Genomic DNA, 15687 nt, shown 5'->3' on the forward strand with positions numbered 1-15687 from the left:
ACGTACGAAAACATAGGGTGTAACACAAACATCTGGCTTTAGTGAAGTGTCACAAGGACAAACAAGTAGAGCTAATGCTAGGGCAACAAACTCACCTACCAATGATATAAATAGTGGTTATTTTACTGAGGGAAAGGGTAAATGGAGGGCTGCTGATATAGAAGATTTAACTGAGGATGAAGGGGAGTTCTACAACTTTCATCTAGCCACAGATTCAGATTGTGATGAATTTGAGTTAATTCTGAGAGTGAGGATGGTGAATATGAGGGTGTTTCTGGTGGAGATGGTACATATGACTCACTTTATGATGTTGATGAGGATGTTGTTGGAGAGACAAATGATATAAAAGCTGACCTTGTTGTTGCTAGACAGACCAAAATAAATCAGAAGAACTGGAAAGAGAGATCTAATGATGTTAATGTAGATGAGCTACCTAGTGGCCCGGCAGGCATTGACCCTGGATTTGAAGACATTTACAAGGACAAGACTGCTAAATATGCTGGCAAATTGGGAAGGGATGAGCAGTACCTAGACAATTCAGATCCAGAGAGTGAGGATAGTACTGGCGATGATGTAGATGCTTATGCAGATGATGAGGTGCATAACCTTCCTCCAAGAAGATACAGTAGAAAGGTCTACTTTGACCCAAACTGTAAGAAAATTACTTTCCAACTGGGAATGGTCTTTGAAAATGTTAGACAATTTAGATCTGCTTTACAAGACTATGCTGTACAGAGGAGAGTTTAGTTAAAGTTGAGACCAAATGAGAGGAATAGGGTTAGGGCAAGATATTTGAACTCTAGTAGATGGCATATTTTAGGCAGTTTACAAGGCCACACAGAACTTCATTATTAACACATACTACCATGTCTATTCATGCTTCCCAGTCACAAGGAACAAGCTTGCTAACACAACTTGGATAGTTAAACATTACAAAGATAAGATCATTAATCTGCCTGGCATAAAGCTCAAAAAGTTGCGAGAGTTGATAAAGATTAAGTATGGTGTGTATGTAGGAAAAACAATATGTGACAGGGCAAAACAAAAGGTAATAGGTAAGTATTTAGGTGATTACAAAATGGAGTTTGCTAGGATTTATGATTATGCTGACATGATAAGAACTACTAACCCAGGCAACACTGTTATGGTGAGGACTTCAAAAGAAATAGAACCCGGTAAAGAGGTCTTTGTGGGGATATATATTTATTTACATGCTTTGAAAATATGTTGGTTAGAAAGGTGTAGAAGAGTAATTGGATTTGATGGTGCATTTATGAAGGAAGTGTGTAAAGGTGAGCTATTGTCATGCATTGCTAAGGATGGTAATAACCATATGTATCATGTTGCTTGGGCAGTGGTTGAGAAAGAGACCAAGAACAGTTAGTCCTGGTTTTTAGGTGTCTAATGGAGGACTTGAAACTGACAAAATATGAAGGTGAAAGACTAATAATTATGTCTGATATGCAGAAGATATGTGTATTGTTTTAATCTCATTTTTTACTTTAATATTTAAGATTGCATTCGATGAACTCTAATAGTGTATTTTTGTTGTTCAAGTGACTTGTTTAAGTTGTATCTGAATTGATGCCAAATACTGAGCATAGAATGTGTGCAAGGCACATATGGAGCAACTGGAAGAAAACCTGGGGTGGTGAGGAAAGAAGGAAGAAGTTCTGGGGTTGTGCAAGAGCTTCATTTGAAGCATTTTTGAAGGTTAAACTAGATGAGTTGGCAGAATTGGGTGGCAATAAGATAATGGAAGACTTGCTTAGATATCCCAAACAGTCATGGTACATGGCCTTCTTTTTAAAGACTGTAGTAAGTGTGATATTGTGGAGAACAATATGTGTGAGACCTTCAACATTTGGATACTTACTTCTAGGCACAAGTCAATCATAAGAGATCAAAGTGAAGGTAATGGAGAGGATGACTAATATGAGAAAATTAGCTACAAAGTGGATTTCTGATATATCTCCTATGACACTAGGGGTCCATTGAAGAGCAATCTATAAGAGCCACCAAGCATGAATATAAATGGAACGGGGACACTGGATTTGAGATCCAAGATGGAATTTACAAACACACAATTGATTTTGTAAAGAAGGAGTGCACGTGTAGAATGTGGCAGCTGAAAGGCATACCATGCTCCCATACACTTTGTGCAATTTTTAAAAAAAGGTATGACACTGCTGACTATGTTGAGTATTGGTATAAGAAGAAAACATACCTCAAGGCATTCAGTTGTTACATACAACCTATGACCAACATGGAGATGTGGTCTCCAACTCAAAACCCCAAAGTTGAGCCTCTTGTAATTACTAAGATGTCTGGTAGACCTAAGAAATATAGAAGAAAGGCTCAAGATGAACCTACAAAGAAATTTGGTAAGAGATAAAGAAAGGGGACACCAATGACATGTTCTCATTACAAGACAACAGGGCATAACAAGAAAGGTTGTGCAATTCTAGTAAGAATCAAATACTTCTTATGCTTTAAGTGTTTTTAGTATTTTGCTGAATTTTTATATTCTTGGTGTTTTAGAAAGAGAAAAGTTCGACTGCTGGTGCTGGGAGTAGTACTACAAATGCCCAGGCTACAATAACTGCATCAGGAGGTCATTCTGGTACTACTGCTGGTGGTGGATCTGTAGCACAACAATCTGCTACTATTGCAACAACAAGATCTGTAACACAAAGAAATTCTGGAACTACTACCGATGGTGGATCAGGAACACAACAATCTGGAACTACAGAAGAAAGATCAAGGACTCCTCAACAAATTCTTAGAACTTTAGGTGGAAGGCCTATGCCTAGGACTACTGGATTTGGAATACTATTTGGTGAATCAGGGACAGTCATAGAAATGGTAAGTATGTGAAATTCTGTCCAATTGTTGTGTCTAATTACTATACTAAGTTCTAAAATTATATTTCTATTTAAATGTAGTTTGGGTTAAGGGACAGAGTCACACATGATCCTAGGAAAATAATTGATGCTAGCCAGACCATTATTGATCTTGAATATAGAACACCTGGACTAAGGTGGAAAGGAACAAATGCAGTAACCCAAAGGCAGCTTCAACAACAGGCTAGAAGGAGACAAATTCAGGCAACCCTAAGCCAATCTGAAGCTCATGCTTCAACTCAGCCAAACCAGAGCCAATCTCAGTCCAACTTCAACCTGTCTCAACCATAATGATTTGAAGAAATATTTTTTTTTGTGAAAGTTTAAGTCTGTTAGTATTAGAACTTATTTGTAGGTTATTTTGTGGAAGATTTGATCTGAAATATTCAGAACTTAGTTAATGTTGTTTTGGTTTGGTTTTAGACACAATAGTAAACTGGTTTCTGGTAGTGTGCAGATTTGATGGCCTACTATTGACAATCAAAATGGTTGTTTTGCACTTGTCTAATTATTCAAATGTTAATGCCAAGCATAACTTTTCATTGCAGCAAAATACTTCATACACTTGACATTGTCTTTGTTTGTTAAGAATAAACATACAATACAAAGATCCTAAGCTAAGAATAACACTACAAAGAGCAGTGCAACAACAACAAACACAATTACATATTGTTTTCCCTTGTTCCTTCGCTGCTTATTGACTCGAATTCTTGATAGCAGTCCCGAAATTACTTGTTTGTAATAATTTGAAAGATGTGGGTCAACCCACCTGAAAAAATTACAGCAACTAGTTGTACCATAATTTGAGCATCCTAAGAATCTTCTACCCGGATTGGTGGGCTTCCAAGTTATGCACACAACAACGTCAACTCCACAACGACAAACTACATGACTTTCCATTGCATTTCTGGCATGAAGAATAAAATATCGACTTACAGAAGAAAAAATAATATAAAAAAAATTGAAGAAAAGAAGTGCTGCAGAGCTTGTTAGGCGTAAATAATGGAGGTTGTTAAAAATACCTCAATCACGCTCCTGCAAGGCGTGTCTTACATGCACAACAACTGACTAGGAATAACTAATGCCACGTAGATTGAGTCATAGGTCAGAGGTGTTTATTAATTTACCTATGCTAAAGTTTAAGTGTTCAAATGTGAATTTTGAAGGCATGACAATCGGTTACAATTTTAATTGTTAGGAGGCCATTTAAAAGTGGCCTATTTGCCAATTTATTCCTCAACTTTGGCAGGGAAATAGTTAGCTCCTTTTTTAAGATTTCCAGTTTCTTCTTCGGACGACCTTTTCGACTTGCAAATAACAAGAAGTGACTTGTCTTTTCCCCGGCCGCTCAATGCCGCCGAAAGCTGCGTCGGTGCCGAGGCGGCGCCGCAAAACCATAATGACTGCCAGGAAATCCATTCCCAAAGTAAACAAATCCACCGGTTCCCCTAATCCCTCACCGTCCGATGCCGCTGACGTCATCACAACTACATCCGATGAATTGTCTCCCAACTCTACCAATTCTAAAGGCATCAGCGAGCAATCCCTGATCTCCCAAGTTCCTGAAACAACAAACACGGTTATGAATATTGGGGAAACCACCGAGGAAACCATGTTGAGCTCGCCGGAGGATAACAAAGTGGAAATTGAAGCTGCTGGGGAGCAGAAAGTAGGAGTTGGTAAGAAAAAAGTGGTGAAAAAGACTGTAAGGATTGTCAAGAAGATTGTTAAGAAAAAAGTCCCCAAATCGAAGAACGAGGAATCAGTCAAAGGCGGGGAAAATGGTGACAGAGAAGCTGTTTCGGATTCATTGGCCACCTCTCCAGGCATTATTGAATCAGAAACTGAAAATTTAGAGCCTACTACTGCTGCTACAGTTGGTGAGGTTGGCGACCCAAAAAAAGGCGATCTTTATCCAGTAGAAGTTGAGAAAGGTACTATCGTTGCGGTTGAAGATATCTTAGGAAACGATGGAATGAAGGATTGTGACGTTAGTGTATCTAAACATGAATTAGAGCTTCCCATTTCGGATGCAAAGGATAATATAGGTTCTCTTGAGACAGGAAACGTAGTTCTTAATTCAGAAAAAGGTAACCTTCGTCCAGTTAAAAAGATTGTCAAGAAGATTGTCAAGAAGAAAGTCCCCAAACTTAAATCTTCGGTCAAAAGTGGGGACGCAGAAACTGTTTTGGATTCAGTAGCTAAGTGTAGTCCTCCAGAAACTGAAAATCTAGAGTCTTGTAAGGCTGTTTCAGCTGAAGCTGAGCAGTCAATGAAATACAATCTACATCCTATGGAAGTTGAGAAAGCTACTAATGTGAGTGCAACCCAAAATACATTAGAGCCTCCAGTTTTGGAATGTAATGACACTGCTTTTGTTGAGACTGCTGATACTGTTTCTCAAGCTGCACTTCTTGATTCAGAAACAGGTAATCTTAATGTTTCTACTAGTGATAATTTGGACTCATGTAAGGATCAAAATTTGGAAGAAAACAGTCAGAGCAGGGATAAAACAATGGAAGCTGCAGATACTAGTCTGAGGTTGAACCAAGGAATAGTAATGAGTGGGGAATTGGAGGCATTAGAGCGGAAGAAGAGGCGGAGGACAGAGATTTTCATTGGAGGATTAGACAAGGAGACAAAGGAGGGTGATATTAGGAGAATCTTTGAGGAAGTTGGTGAGGTTGTGGATGTAATAGTGGTGACAAATCGTGAAACAGGGAAGAACAAGGGGTTTGCTTTCGTGCGGTTTGCTTCCGCGGCTGATGCGAAGAAGGCTGTAGAAAGATATTCCAAAGTTGAGGTAATGCCGTTTGGAATTACTATGCGTAGTCTTCTAATTAGAGCAAAACTTCGTTTAAGTAGTGCGGTTGTGGCTGTTATGTCTACACATAAAGCTATTAAATCGAGTGTGTGACAGGATTCGTATGGATTTTTTGACCTAACTATCAATTTCCTAGATCCTACAAAAGTTTCAAGCTTATTAATTAAACTAATTCTTAATACATTCGGCTTCTCATAATGTTATGTAATAGCAAAGAAATTTTAAAATGAAAGCATGTGATTTTCCTGTCATCCTTTATGAAGAGAGTAGAGTATTTTGGTGTTCCCTCTTTCACTCTCATAAACAATTAGCTGTTATAGGTTATCAAAAGAATGATTAGCTGTTATATCCAAACCATTTTACAAAATCAGTTTGATTTTTCCAAAAAGATTAATTATAGAGACTGCCTTCTAGCCTTTCAGGTTTCAACTGTTCAGACTTACCCTCTCATATTTTCAAACATTTCTCATTTTGCAGTTTGATAACAAAGCTAATTCTCGTGGTTTGAAGTATCCTTTGTCATAAGCCTCAAATGAATAGATAAAAGTGGGTACAATCTAATAGCTAAGTATTTTATATGAGGCGCCTCATACTATTCAACATGATAGGCAAAGTTTCGGATTTTTGTTGTACCATCAATCATCCCCAAAATTCTGTGTGTTAGGTAAAAAAAATAGGCAGCAATTTAGAGGGTATCTTGCAAAACTAAAATGAATAAGTAACAATGTCTTATCTCGAATTGTGTAAGCTTTTAGATAAGGATCTTAGCACAACAACTTTTTTTTTGGGAGAAAGGTGACAGCAGAGCAACTTTAACCTACAAAAACTTTATTTCCAAGCAGCAATAGTTGCCTTTTTTTCCTGGAAGGACTTGGAGCGATTTAATAGTAATGTCACTATTGGTGGGCCATGCTTGTATATAAAGGGAACTTGTTGAAAACGTCAATAGGGCTTTGATGAATTTGATGATCTTATGATCTATTATATCTATCAAGTTGATCTGGATCCTCTGATAAAGATCAACATTAAAATATGGAATATTTAACTTACTTTTCAATTGTGGCTAATGGTAGTTATGGACTAAGGATTTTCTTTTAGTTTGATCGATTTACAATGCAAGCACATGACTTTGTTTCTTAGCTGCATGCTGTTGTTTTGTTTTGGCAGAATACTATGGTCAGATTTTTGTCATATCATACATCCACCTAATGTTACTACTGGTCAGAAATAGCACTGTAGCACAAATGATTTCGATAATATTCAGTATAATGCTTTAAATAATGTCAATTTGGGAGTTCGTTCTCTGTTCTCTCTATGCGATCGCCGATCGTACCAGTTTTGCTACACTGACGTGATCTTTTCAAACATTTCTTATTTTGTTCTCTTTAGAGTGTGATGGTATGATATAAGTCTATCTACAGGAATCTAGATGATTTAAGATTTATATGCTGGAAGCTTATCTGTATTTATCCCAAAAAATAGATTGCTGGAAGCTTATCTAGTAAATTTGTGTACCCTAATACAGGTTAGAGATAGGTGCTACATTTTGGAAAGTGGTTCAGTTAAAGCTTATTTTTGGATACCATGCTTTAAATGGATATTGGTTACGGATACCCTTTTTCTGGTTGATGAGTGGACGTGGCTACCAATTCTTAAGATTTGCTTTGTGTAATTGTACTAGTCATAAGTACTATGGTTTGAGGTAAAGTCATACTGTCTGGATGTCGATTCTTGTGATTCTCGGTTCATGCAATTTTCAGTTTCCACCCAAAATTACGGCATAGAGAATAATATCTTTTAGCTAAGTTTACTTGTGCAGTCCTGTTGAGAAATATTTGCAGTTTCTGCACTAAGGCCTAAGCTGCTGTGTGCAATGGACTAACATATTTGTTTGATCTTGAAACCTAGATATCTGGAAAGCAATGTGGTGTATCCCTTGTTGAGGGTAATGACACAATATACCTAGGCAATATTGACAGGAAATGGAAGACTGAAGACGTAAGCTTTACTGTTTGCTGCTGATCATTGTAATTCCTCTGGGTTAAAGTGACTTCTAAAGAGTTTATCTCTTGACAGGTAATTGATCTACTGAAGAAGGCTGGAATTGAAAATATCGATAAGGTTACAGTTATGGCTAATCCTAATAACATTGAGCAGAATCGAGGGTTTGCATTTGTTGAACTTGAAACAAATAAAGAAGCTAAGATTGCTTTCAATAAGCTCCAGAAGAAGGATGTTTTTGGGAAACACATGAATGTAAAAGTTGCATGGGCGCAGCCTTTAGTTGAGCCAAATGAAGAAGAAATGCTAAAGGTCAGTTTGGAAACTTTAGGAATTAATATATTGATGCTTATCAACTTGTTTACCTGAAATAAATGCCAAGTGGTGCCAGAGAGAAGCCTCAATTTGTTCTATTTTTCTCTGTATCTTTCCCTTTCCTAGCAGATTAACTATCTCTATCTAAAATGCACTTTTTAATTTGATTAAAATATTTAAATTGAAAGTGTTTTGCCTTTGTCAAGGTTAAATCAGTTTATGCTGAATATTTACCTTCCACATGGAATGAAGAGAAAGTGCGGGACTACTTTGGCAAATTTGGTGAAATTGAGAGTGTTGTTCTTGCAAAAGATCTTGCTTCCTCAAGAAGAAAAGATTTTGCCTTCGTCAATTATATAAGCCGTGAGTCTGCTCTAGCGTGCATTGAGACATTCAGTCACGAACCAGTCAACGTAAGTGGATCCAAGGTTTCAGTGTTAGAGTAATCTGCTGCTAAGTTATTGAGAAAATTGCTTTGCTCATGATTATTTTAATGTTGATTAAATTTTTTAGGTAAACTTGAAGGTATCTCTTGCAAAACCTGTCCCTAAGAGCAAGCAAACTAAACATGCAACTGTTCCTACTAAAAGGAAATCTCGTGAGGAGAAGAAAATACAGGACCCATGTGAGTGTCTTGAAACCCTTATATTTATCAATCTGATGACAGTTTGATGTGATTATCTGTGTGCTTTTTGACTTAAAACCTTGATGACCCTTATTTCTGTAAAGAATATAGATCAAAGAGATCTTTGGGGAATGAATTGCTTGATTATCCTCTCAAGTATGTTGGAATTTCGATGATGTACAAGCCAGATAAGGAACATACCTAGCTCATTCTCCTACCTAAATAATTACTGGCATTCTAAACCTTTTCATTTACAAGGTGCATATTTTTTATATAAGTAAAGATCATATTCTTCATAATAACAACACTAAGATTGTGCAGAAATATGTATATAGAAAAAACTTAGTTCGCTCTGCAATTACAGGAACCAAAATGATCCGACACTCTTTTCATTTTAGGACGCTCCAAGATGTTTGACACCATTCCATTTCTCTGCAACTTTCACAACTTTTAAGATTCTAAGTTCATTAACATATTCACACTTTAACTTTAATGTGATGTTTGCCTCTTTTCAACCACTACTTTAATATTCTCTTCCATTCACTATTCTACATTATAGCCTGCAACTGATTCAGCTTCCGCTTCTGGGAGATCAAACGGAGTTCGATTAGTTTCTGCTAGACGAGATATAAAGAACATAACATATATTATAAAAGTCAAATTGGCATCTTACTTAAAATCCATGTGCACTCAGACTAGGGGTGGGCATCGGTCGGTTCGGTTTGGTTGTGAATGTTATCGGTTTATAAATATGCTAAACCGATAGCCAAACCGATAAGATATTGGTTTTCGGTTAATCGGTTATCAATTGTTATCGGTTTACCCGATAAGATAACTCAATCTCGATTCTATTAGAAGAAGTAATGAAAGATAATGTGTATTGTATAAAAAATATGATAAACTTTCTCGATTGTTGTAACCTTCTCAAAGAATATAGTAAACCTTACAACATTGTTTCCCTGTGTGTTGAATGACAAATTTGGAAGGGTTAGAAGTAGATAGAGAATTGGGGAGAATTAGAAAATTTATATACCTAAGGGTAAAATCGTATTTTTATAAAGTTTATTGGGTTATCGGTTAAACCGTTAAAAAATTGGGCAAACCGAGACCCGAACCGATAAACCCATAGTAAAATAACACTAAACCGTTACCGAACCATTAAACCAATAACCCGATACCGATAATCCAATAGGATTTTTTCGGTTCGGGCTATCGGTTTTACCCGATATATGCCCGGTCCTAACTCACACACCATCACGTAAAATGAAACAGAGAATACGTTTAACATTGTGAAGAAATGAACTAACTCAAATCCAAAAGTTAGCTCATAAGTTGAATTAAGCCCAATGTTCATTTCTTCACATGATATTAGAGCTAGACCCACTGATCCCTGATGTTGTGTTTCTCAATGTTGGGACATGTTGTGCGGGTAAAGGAGTGGAGTTAAGTCCCACATTAGTTGAGGGAATGGGTTGTGATCTCCTCATACGATTTTGGCAACCCTCACCTCATGAGCTAGTTTTTGGGGTTGAGTTAGGCCCAATGTACACTTCACAACATCTATGGAGTTAAACAATTGTCACTTGATAGCAGCAGTGAGTTCTTGTCTCTAATGATTTCTTTCTTTCTTGCGGTTATAGCTATCTCGAAGAGGAATGAACCCAGCAAAAAGGTAAATTACATGAGAAGATATACTGAGGATCATAGAGTCGATAGAGGATCTTCTGCAACCAATGAACTTCTGCACCTCTTGAGACAACAAGAGCCAGCTGGTCAGATCCATTCAGGTTTAATATTTTACTTTCAATTCTACAATTTTTTCTTTTCCTCACGTCATTAGACATAATTGGTTGACTTAGCTTTCCATTTCAAATGTTCTGCTTGTGTAATGTACTTGTTTTTCTATAATATCCTCCCAAAACTCATTGGCATTTTGATAATTAAGTAGATAGTTACTTAGAGTAGAATGGCGTGTTAGGGTAACACAATGCCTATGTGAATAGAACTTAATGCAGATGCACTATGTGTTGTTTATTCCGTTTTATTCAACTCCTTATGTTTAATATGGTTCGAAGGGCATGAAATCCGGAATGTCATCTGCAAGGGACCATGTTATACCTTAGTGCCAAGACATCTAATGAACCAGGCGTTGCTCCTAAATAGAGGCCCCTAGGGAAATAGCATAATGTTTTTTGTCTCTGCTGGAATTTGAGCACTGATCTCTCATGGTTTCACCCGCTTACCATTAGGCTGCACCCTTGGGTGTTAAAAGGAAGACTTTGGAGCCCTGTTTTTATTTTCAAAGAAAACATTAAAGCAAGCAAGAAAGAAAGCAGGATGTTGGAAGTACCATCTAGTGCCTAGTAGAGGGACGCAGGCATATGAATCCATGTTTGTGAGAGGTATAAATGCTACAGATGCACGGGACAAGATTGGTGCCTTGTCAGGCTTTAGGGATGGTCTGCAGAGATTTTATCACCTGAAATTAAAATAGTCTAGCTGCTGCCTTCGCACCAGATCAAATGAAGCAAGTAGCACGATAATGTCTGATGGCAGAGTTTAACTTCCATCATGATTGCCATGAGGAACGAGCTGGAGAAAGCAAGGAAAGAAAGGGGGGGGGGGGGCGCAAGTTTAGTCAATATATGTGAACTCTTGAGAACCGGACAATGATGAATGATGAAAACAAAATGGTAATTGATAGTATTAGGTAGAAAATGGCAATCGTGATTGCGCTTCTAATGCTTGTATTGGTAACAAAGTGTCCTTTTATCTCGGTCTTTTATTGGTGCCGGGATTAGATTTCTTTCATCTGTTTTTAAAAAAAAAGAAAGGTAAATAACATGTATATTGAAAATAATAGAAAAAAGCTTAGCCCCAACCTGGTGCTTGGACAGTCTTAATCTTCTCGATCCGGACAATTGGCTGGACTAGACTTCCTATGTTAATCGCATAGCACAATGCGCTCTGCAATTATTGGTACTTTTTTCCCCTATTAAAGGAAAAAAGATAATTCTTGTGTGGAGTATGCTTGAGACAAACGGAAAGACGAATGGGCGAGGGTGAAGGAGAATCCAGATAAATATTAAGTAACAAGATGAAGAATTTAGACAAGTGGGCATGCTCCAGTGGCAAGAGCAGTCCACTTTCAACCTAGAGGTCGGGAGTTCGAGTCATCAAGGGAACAAACTATGAAAAGATTGTTGTGCAGTCATGGGTAGGGGAGTTTGGGCGTGCTGTTACCTTGTAAAGGAAAAAAAGATAGAGGATGTATTTATCTTTTTATAATTCTGATGTTTCTTCTTTTAGAGGATGTGTGTTATGTTTAATGTTTTTTGATTGCAAACATTCCCAGATCCCTGCCCTTTGAATCCCCTCCCCCCTTTTCCTGTTGAATATAATTGATGTTTGTCTTTTGTTGTCCTTGCCCGAGAAGGCTCAGGCATTGACCATCGGTATTTGTTATCTCGAAGCAAGCGGCCACTTTCAGCTGTAGTAAGTTGCAAATTGGTTGCATTTATGCTGCTTTTTCATTTATGTTCCTAGCTTCTCGTCTACACCTAGACTTATCTTTGAGGCACCCTCTTTCTGCCTATGCAGGTAGATAATCCACATCGTATAGATTCCGTTGGAGTTTCTCGACTGCGGTTAGAAAGCTCTTTTCCAACTGCAAGCCAAAGGTTCATACCATTATCTTTGCTGGTGGACGTCTTTTTAAACTAGGATAGTGTCTTGCAGATATTTTACCTCAGTCGTTTATGACTATGTGCTTTCTTTCATTCAGTATGTTATCACATAGCCGTGGACCTCTTGCTACACCATCTTTTGCCTATTATCGCCAGATAGGCAGTGGCCAGTCACCAGGTGGGTTAATACTGCAATTACTTGGTTCTTGACATAATTTTTGACTCAATAGTTTTTGCTCTTTTGAGTATGTGTTAGTGTTTAAGTTGTCTCCTTATTGTGTCTTGTCAGGTTCAGTTTATGGAGTCAGAAGCTTTCCGAGTTCTTTTCAGGTATAGAAATGAATGATCTGTGGTCGTTGTTACTGTTCACAGTTTTGCATGGCAAGCTTTCAGTTGTTCATTGGAGTTCCCAGCTATTTCCCATTCCATTTCTATTATATAGTATATACACCTGACACTCTTACAAACTTGTGCTTCCCGCCTTCCACAAAGATTCTATACCAGTAGAATACACAAGGATTCTCCACCCATTATTATCTCTATTATAGAGATGAGCTGTCGAAAGATAGAGATAGAATCGAGACAGATCTTCTTTCTTCTATCTCTCTTTTGGCATTCATCATCTTGAGCACCCGATTTGAACTGAACTGAACCTCGTTATATTGAGATTTTATCCTTTTTTTCAAACTGAAACTCAGTTGCCTATCTGATCCTTGGTATAATTGGGCCTTTCTCTATAGTTCGAATCGAATAGCGCTCCAATTTATGCTAATTGTTGCATATTGCATATTTTTCAATTTAATTGCCTGCAAACTGCACCTTTTTTTAAAGATTTGTTGCTTGATTCTGCATGTGGATAGTAGTATACCTCACTGTTGCGAAAGCAAATCTTGTGTAGAATACACTTGCAATTGTGGGGGATGCATCTTCATTTTATGAAAGTATGAACAGTAGGCCATATTTAAGCCCTCCAGACAAGGAAAAAGAAAGAAATGGCATGTAAATGGACCAACTCCAAACCTTTTAACTCCATTCTGTTCAATGTCCAATGACCTAGGATTTTTTCATATTCCTGATTAGCCAGTTCACTTTTGCAAAATGACTTGAAGTGGTTTATACTTTATACAACCTGATTATGATGATTATTTTCCTGGAAAAAGTTCTTAAGCTAAGGAGACTTCCTCCTTAGTCCGTAGGTGTTGATGATACCTGTTGAGTGTTGAATCTTGCCTGTGTCTAAAGAAGTTCAAAATTTCTTCATTCTATTTCGGGAAGGATGAAGAGCTCTAGCCATTGAGCTCTGTTGCTAAAGAACAAAAGTTTCTAAATGTAATTGATAAAGTATACCTTTGTATACATTCTTATCAAATTATTTAATCAAGACCTTCCAGCCTTGTTGTTTTTCTCCTTTTTAAGTTTAATTATTATAGACATTTCTTTTTCTTTTCAACATTAAAGGAAGATCGAAATGTTAGAGACTGACATTTTCTGAGCTGTAGCTCAGAATAGAGTTTCTGATCGTTATTTCTGTTTGGCTTGCAGTCTCACGAGCGCGGCCCTTATGGTGGACATAGTAGCATATATCGTAGATGTGAGTAAACTTCTTCTGGTATCTTATTAAATTAGCATATATCGTAGATGTGGACATAGTAGCTTTTAGAATGCTTTTTTAAATTAGCTTGGCTGATTGCGTCTTTTTCGCTTGATTTATGCTTTGAAACCCTTCCTTCTCTCCTTGCTAGTGATCTTGCAAATGAGGTGTTCCTAATACTCAGATGCTGTGTCTTGACTAATGTAGTCATAAGCAAAGGGTCTCAAATGTTGGTTTCTTTTCCTGCTTGTCTTGCCTTTTTTTTTTTCCTTTTTTTTTTCTTTCTTTTTTTAACTTTAGTTTGGTTGGTTGGGTGGTTACATTTGAGTGTGTCCAAATGAACCCTTTCCTTACATCTGATCTTAACCCACAATGTCACATGGTGATGCCTATAAGGCTTATCTTGATTCACTATTTGTCGAAATCGTAATCATATTTTTTTGTGGTGGGGGGTGGGGGTCAGCAGTTTATTGCTCTGGTTTTCATCGTCCTTTTGAAAATTATTTGAAGATTAAGAGTTCTCTATGGTCATCTTGGTTTTCTGTGCACGTTGTATTAGTTTCATATTGCCGTGCCTACAGCTTTTGGTATAGCATCTTTTTGGACCTTTGTAAACAGTGTCAGATGAGTCCCTTGTTAGTCGTTTAGTAGTTCCCTGTAAAAAACATGTTGGTTTCCAATGTCTTGGAATTCCTCAGGGTTCAGTTTTTTGCATTTCTATTCCAACATTAGATTAGTAGTCGACAGACGAACTGAAACTTAACTGTGTGTTGATTAGAATTCACATTTGATCTTATTGCAACATTTTATGTTGTACGTGATCTTATTGTTATTCTTCATTGGTTTCTACAGATTGAAGGAGTGATGTTGGCAATGCTGCTGAACTGATGTTTCTAGCAAGAGATGTTATACACTGACAAGTTTGAAATCCTACTTGGGAGTTTTGAATTGTAAAGCTAACGCATGAATGATCTCGTTAAATTATATGCAAGCTCATACTAATGTTTTCTAGTTGAGTAATGTTGAGGGGGTTTTGACATTTCATATGGCTAAGACCCTCCTTTCCCCCTGCCTTCGGCCCTTCCTGTAGTCTGTGAAAATTTAGGCCAATAGGGTCCGTTTTACAATTCATCAATGTAGTGAAATTCTGTCATCTGCCAAAGTTTATTAAATGACATGAATTTTCGAAACAATAAATCTAATGGTATAAATAATTCATTCAGTTAAATTTAACTAGTTGGATTGGGGCGTAATGAACTTAATGCATGACCCTTAAATACCCTTTAAGTAAGGTGGGGTGTGATAAGATTCAGGCAGAAAATAGTTATTGTTGTTAGGTTGAGTAATTGTCTACTACTATTAACCATGAAAATAAGCATCATTTCGCATTTCAATCACTCTATTTCCCTCATTGTATCATTAGTGATCTACGACTTAATATCTAAACGGATATTTTTTCTAATTTTTTTTATAGGGGTCAGGGGAAGGAAAAAAAAAAATGGGATGGGGGGAAGATTACAAGGTCGGAAATCAAATTCTCACCAACAAGGTGACAATTCAGGTAGCCAACCAACTGAGCTACTCAGAATTATCCAACCTCCGGAGAACTTGCCAATTTTGCTCTTAACTATGTCTTAAATTCACTAAACAGCTTCCATAAAATGTATATATATATAGTTCAACCTAATTAAAGTAACTGAACGTGGATTCACTTAGCTTTATCAAACAACATAGCGTCATAA

At 37.2% G+C, this 15687-nt stretch overlaps 2 protein-coding genes across 6 annotated transcripts; both read left to right on the forward strand.

Annotated features, from left to right (window-relative positions):
* Positions 1–1078: 1078 nt before the first annotated feature.
* Positions 1079–2395, forward strand: LOC138899750 (uncharacterized). Its single transcript, XM_070186440.1, has 3 exons — positions 1079–1379; positions 1571–1818; positions 1988–2395. The coding sequence occupies exons 1-3, from the start codon at positions 1079–1081 to the stop codon at positions 2393–2395; spliced, it is 957 nt and encodes a 318-aa protein (XP_070042541.1).
* A 1739-nt stretch (positions 2396–4134) lies between these two features.
* On the forward strand, positions 4135–14956 carry LOC104108328 (uncharacterized). Of its 5 annotated transcripts, XM_070187263.1 has the most exons (13): positions 4135–5064; positions 5110–5706; positions 7636–7725; positions 7804–8040; positions 8250–8471; positions 8557–8668; positions 10309–10455; positions 12105–12163; positions 12269–12348; positions 12453–12532; positions 12644–12684; positions 13897–13945; positions 14798–14956. In XM_070187263.1, the coding sequence occupies exons 1-13, from the start codon at positions 4255–4257 to the stop codon at positions 14800–14802; spliced, it is 2529 nt and encodes an 842-aa protein (XP_070043364.1). In that variant the 5' UTR covers positions 4135–4254; the 3' UTR covers positions 14803–14956. The 5 variants fall into 5 exon arrangements, with proteins under 5 accessions (XP_070043364.1, XP_018630393.1, XP_033515091.2 ...); XM_018774877.3 differs by having other exon boundaries at positions 4135–5706; XM_033659200.2 differs by having other exon boundaries at positions 4135–5706; positions 10309–10440.
* The last annotated feature ends 731 nt before the right edge of the window (positions 14957–15687 follow it).

Source organism: Nicotiana tomentosiformis, chromosome 10 (genome assembly GCF_000390325.3).
Source record: "Nicotiana tomentosiformis chromosome 10, ASM39032v3, whole genome shotgun sequence".
Taxonomy (NCBI): Eukaryota; Viridiplantae; Streptophyta; class Magnoliopsida; order Solanales; family Solanaceae; genus Nicotiana; species Nicotiana tomentosiformis.

Coding starts and splice junctions, on each gene's coding strand:
- LOC138899750 (XM_070186440.1), top strand. CDS start 1,079: ATGGAGTTTGCTAGGATTTATGATTATGCTGACATGATAAGAACTACT. Junction 1,380..1,570: donor TGAGAAAGAGACCAAGAACA/GTTAGTCCTGGT, acceptor GACTTGTTTAAG/TTGTATCTGAATTGATGCCA. Junction 1,819..1,987: donor CCTTCTTTTTAAAGACTGTA/GTAAGTGTGATA, acceptor CTATGACACTAG/GGGTCCATTGAAGAGCAATC.
- LOC104108328 (XM_018774877.3), top strand. CDS start 4,255: ATGCCGCCGAAAGCTGCGTCGGTGCCGAGGCGGCGCCGCAAAACCATA. Junction 12,164..12,268: donor AGCGGCCACTTTCAGCTGTA/GTAAGTTGCAAA, acceptor CTGCCTATGCAG/GTAGATAATCCACATCGTAT. Junction 12,685..13,896: donor GCTTTCCGAGTTCTTTTCAG/GTATAGAAATGA, acceptor TTTGGCTTGCAG/TCTCACGAGCGCGGCCCTTA.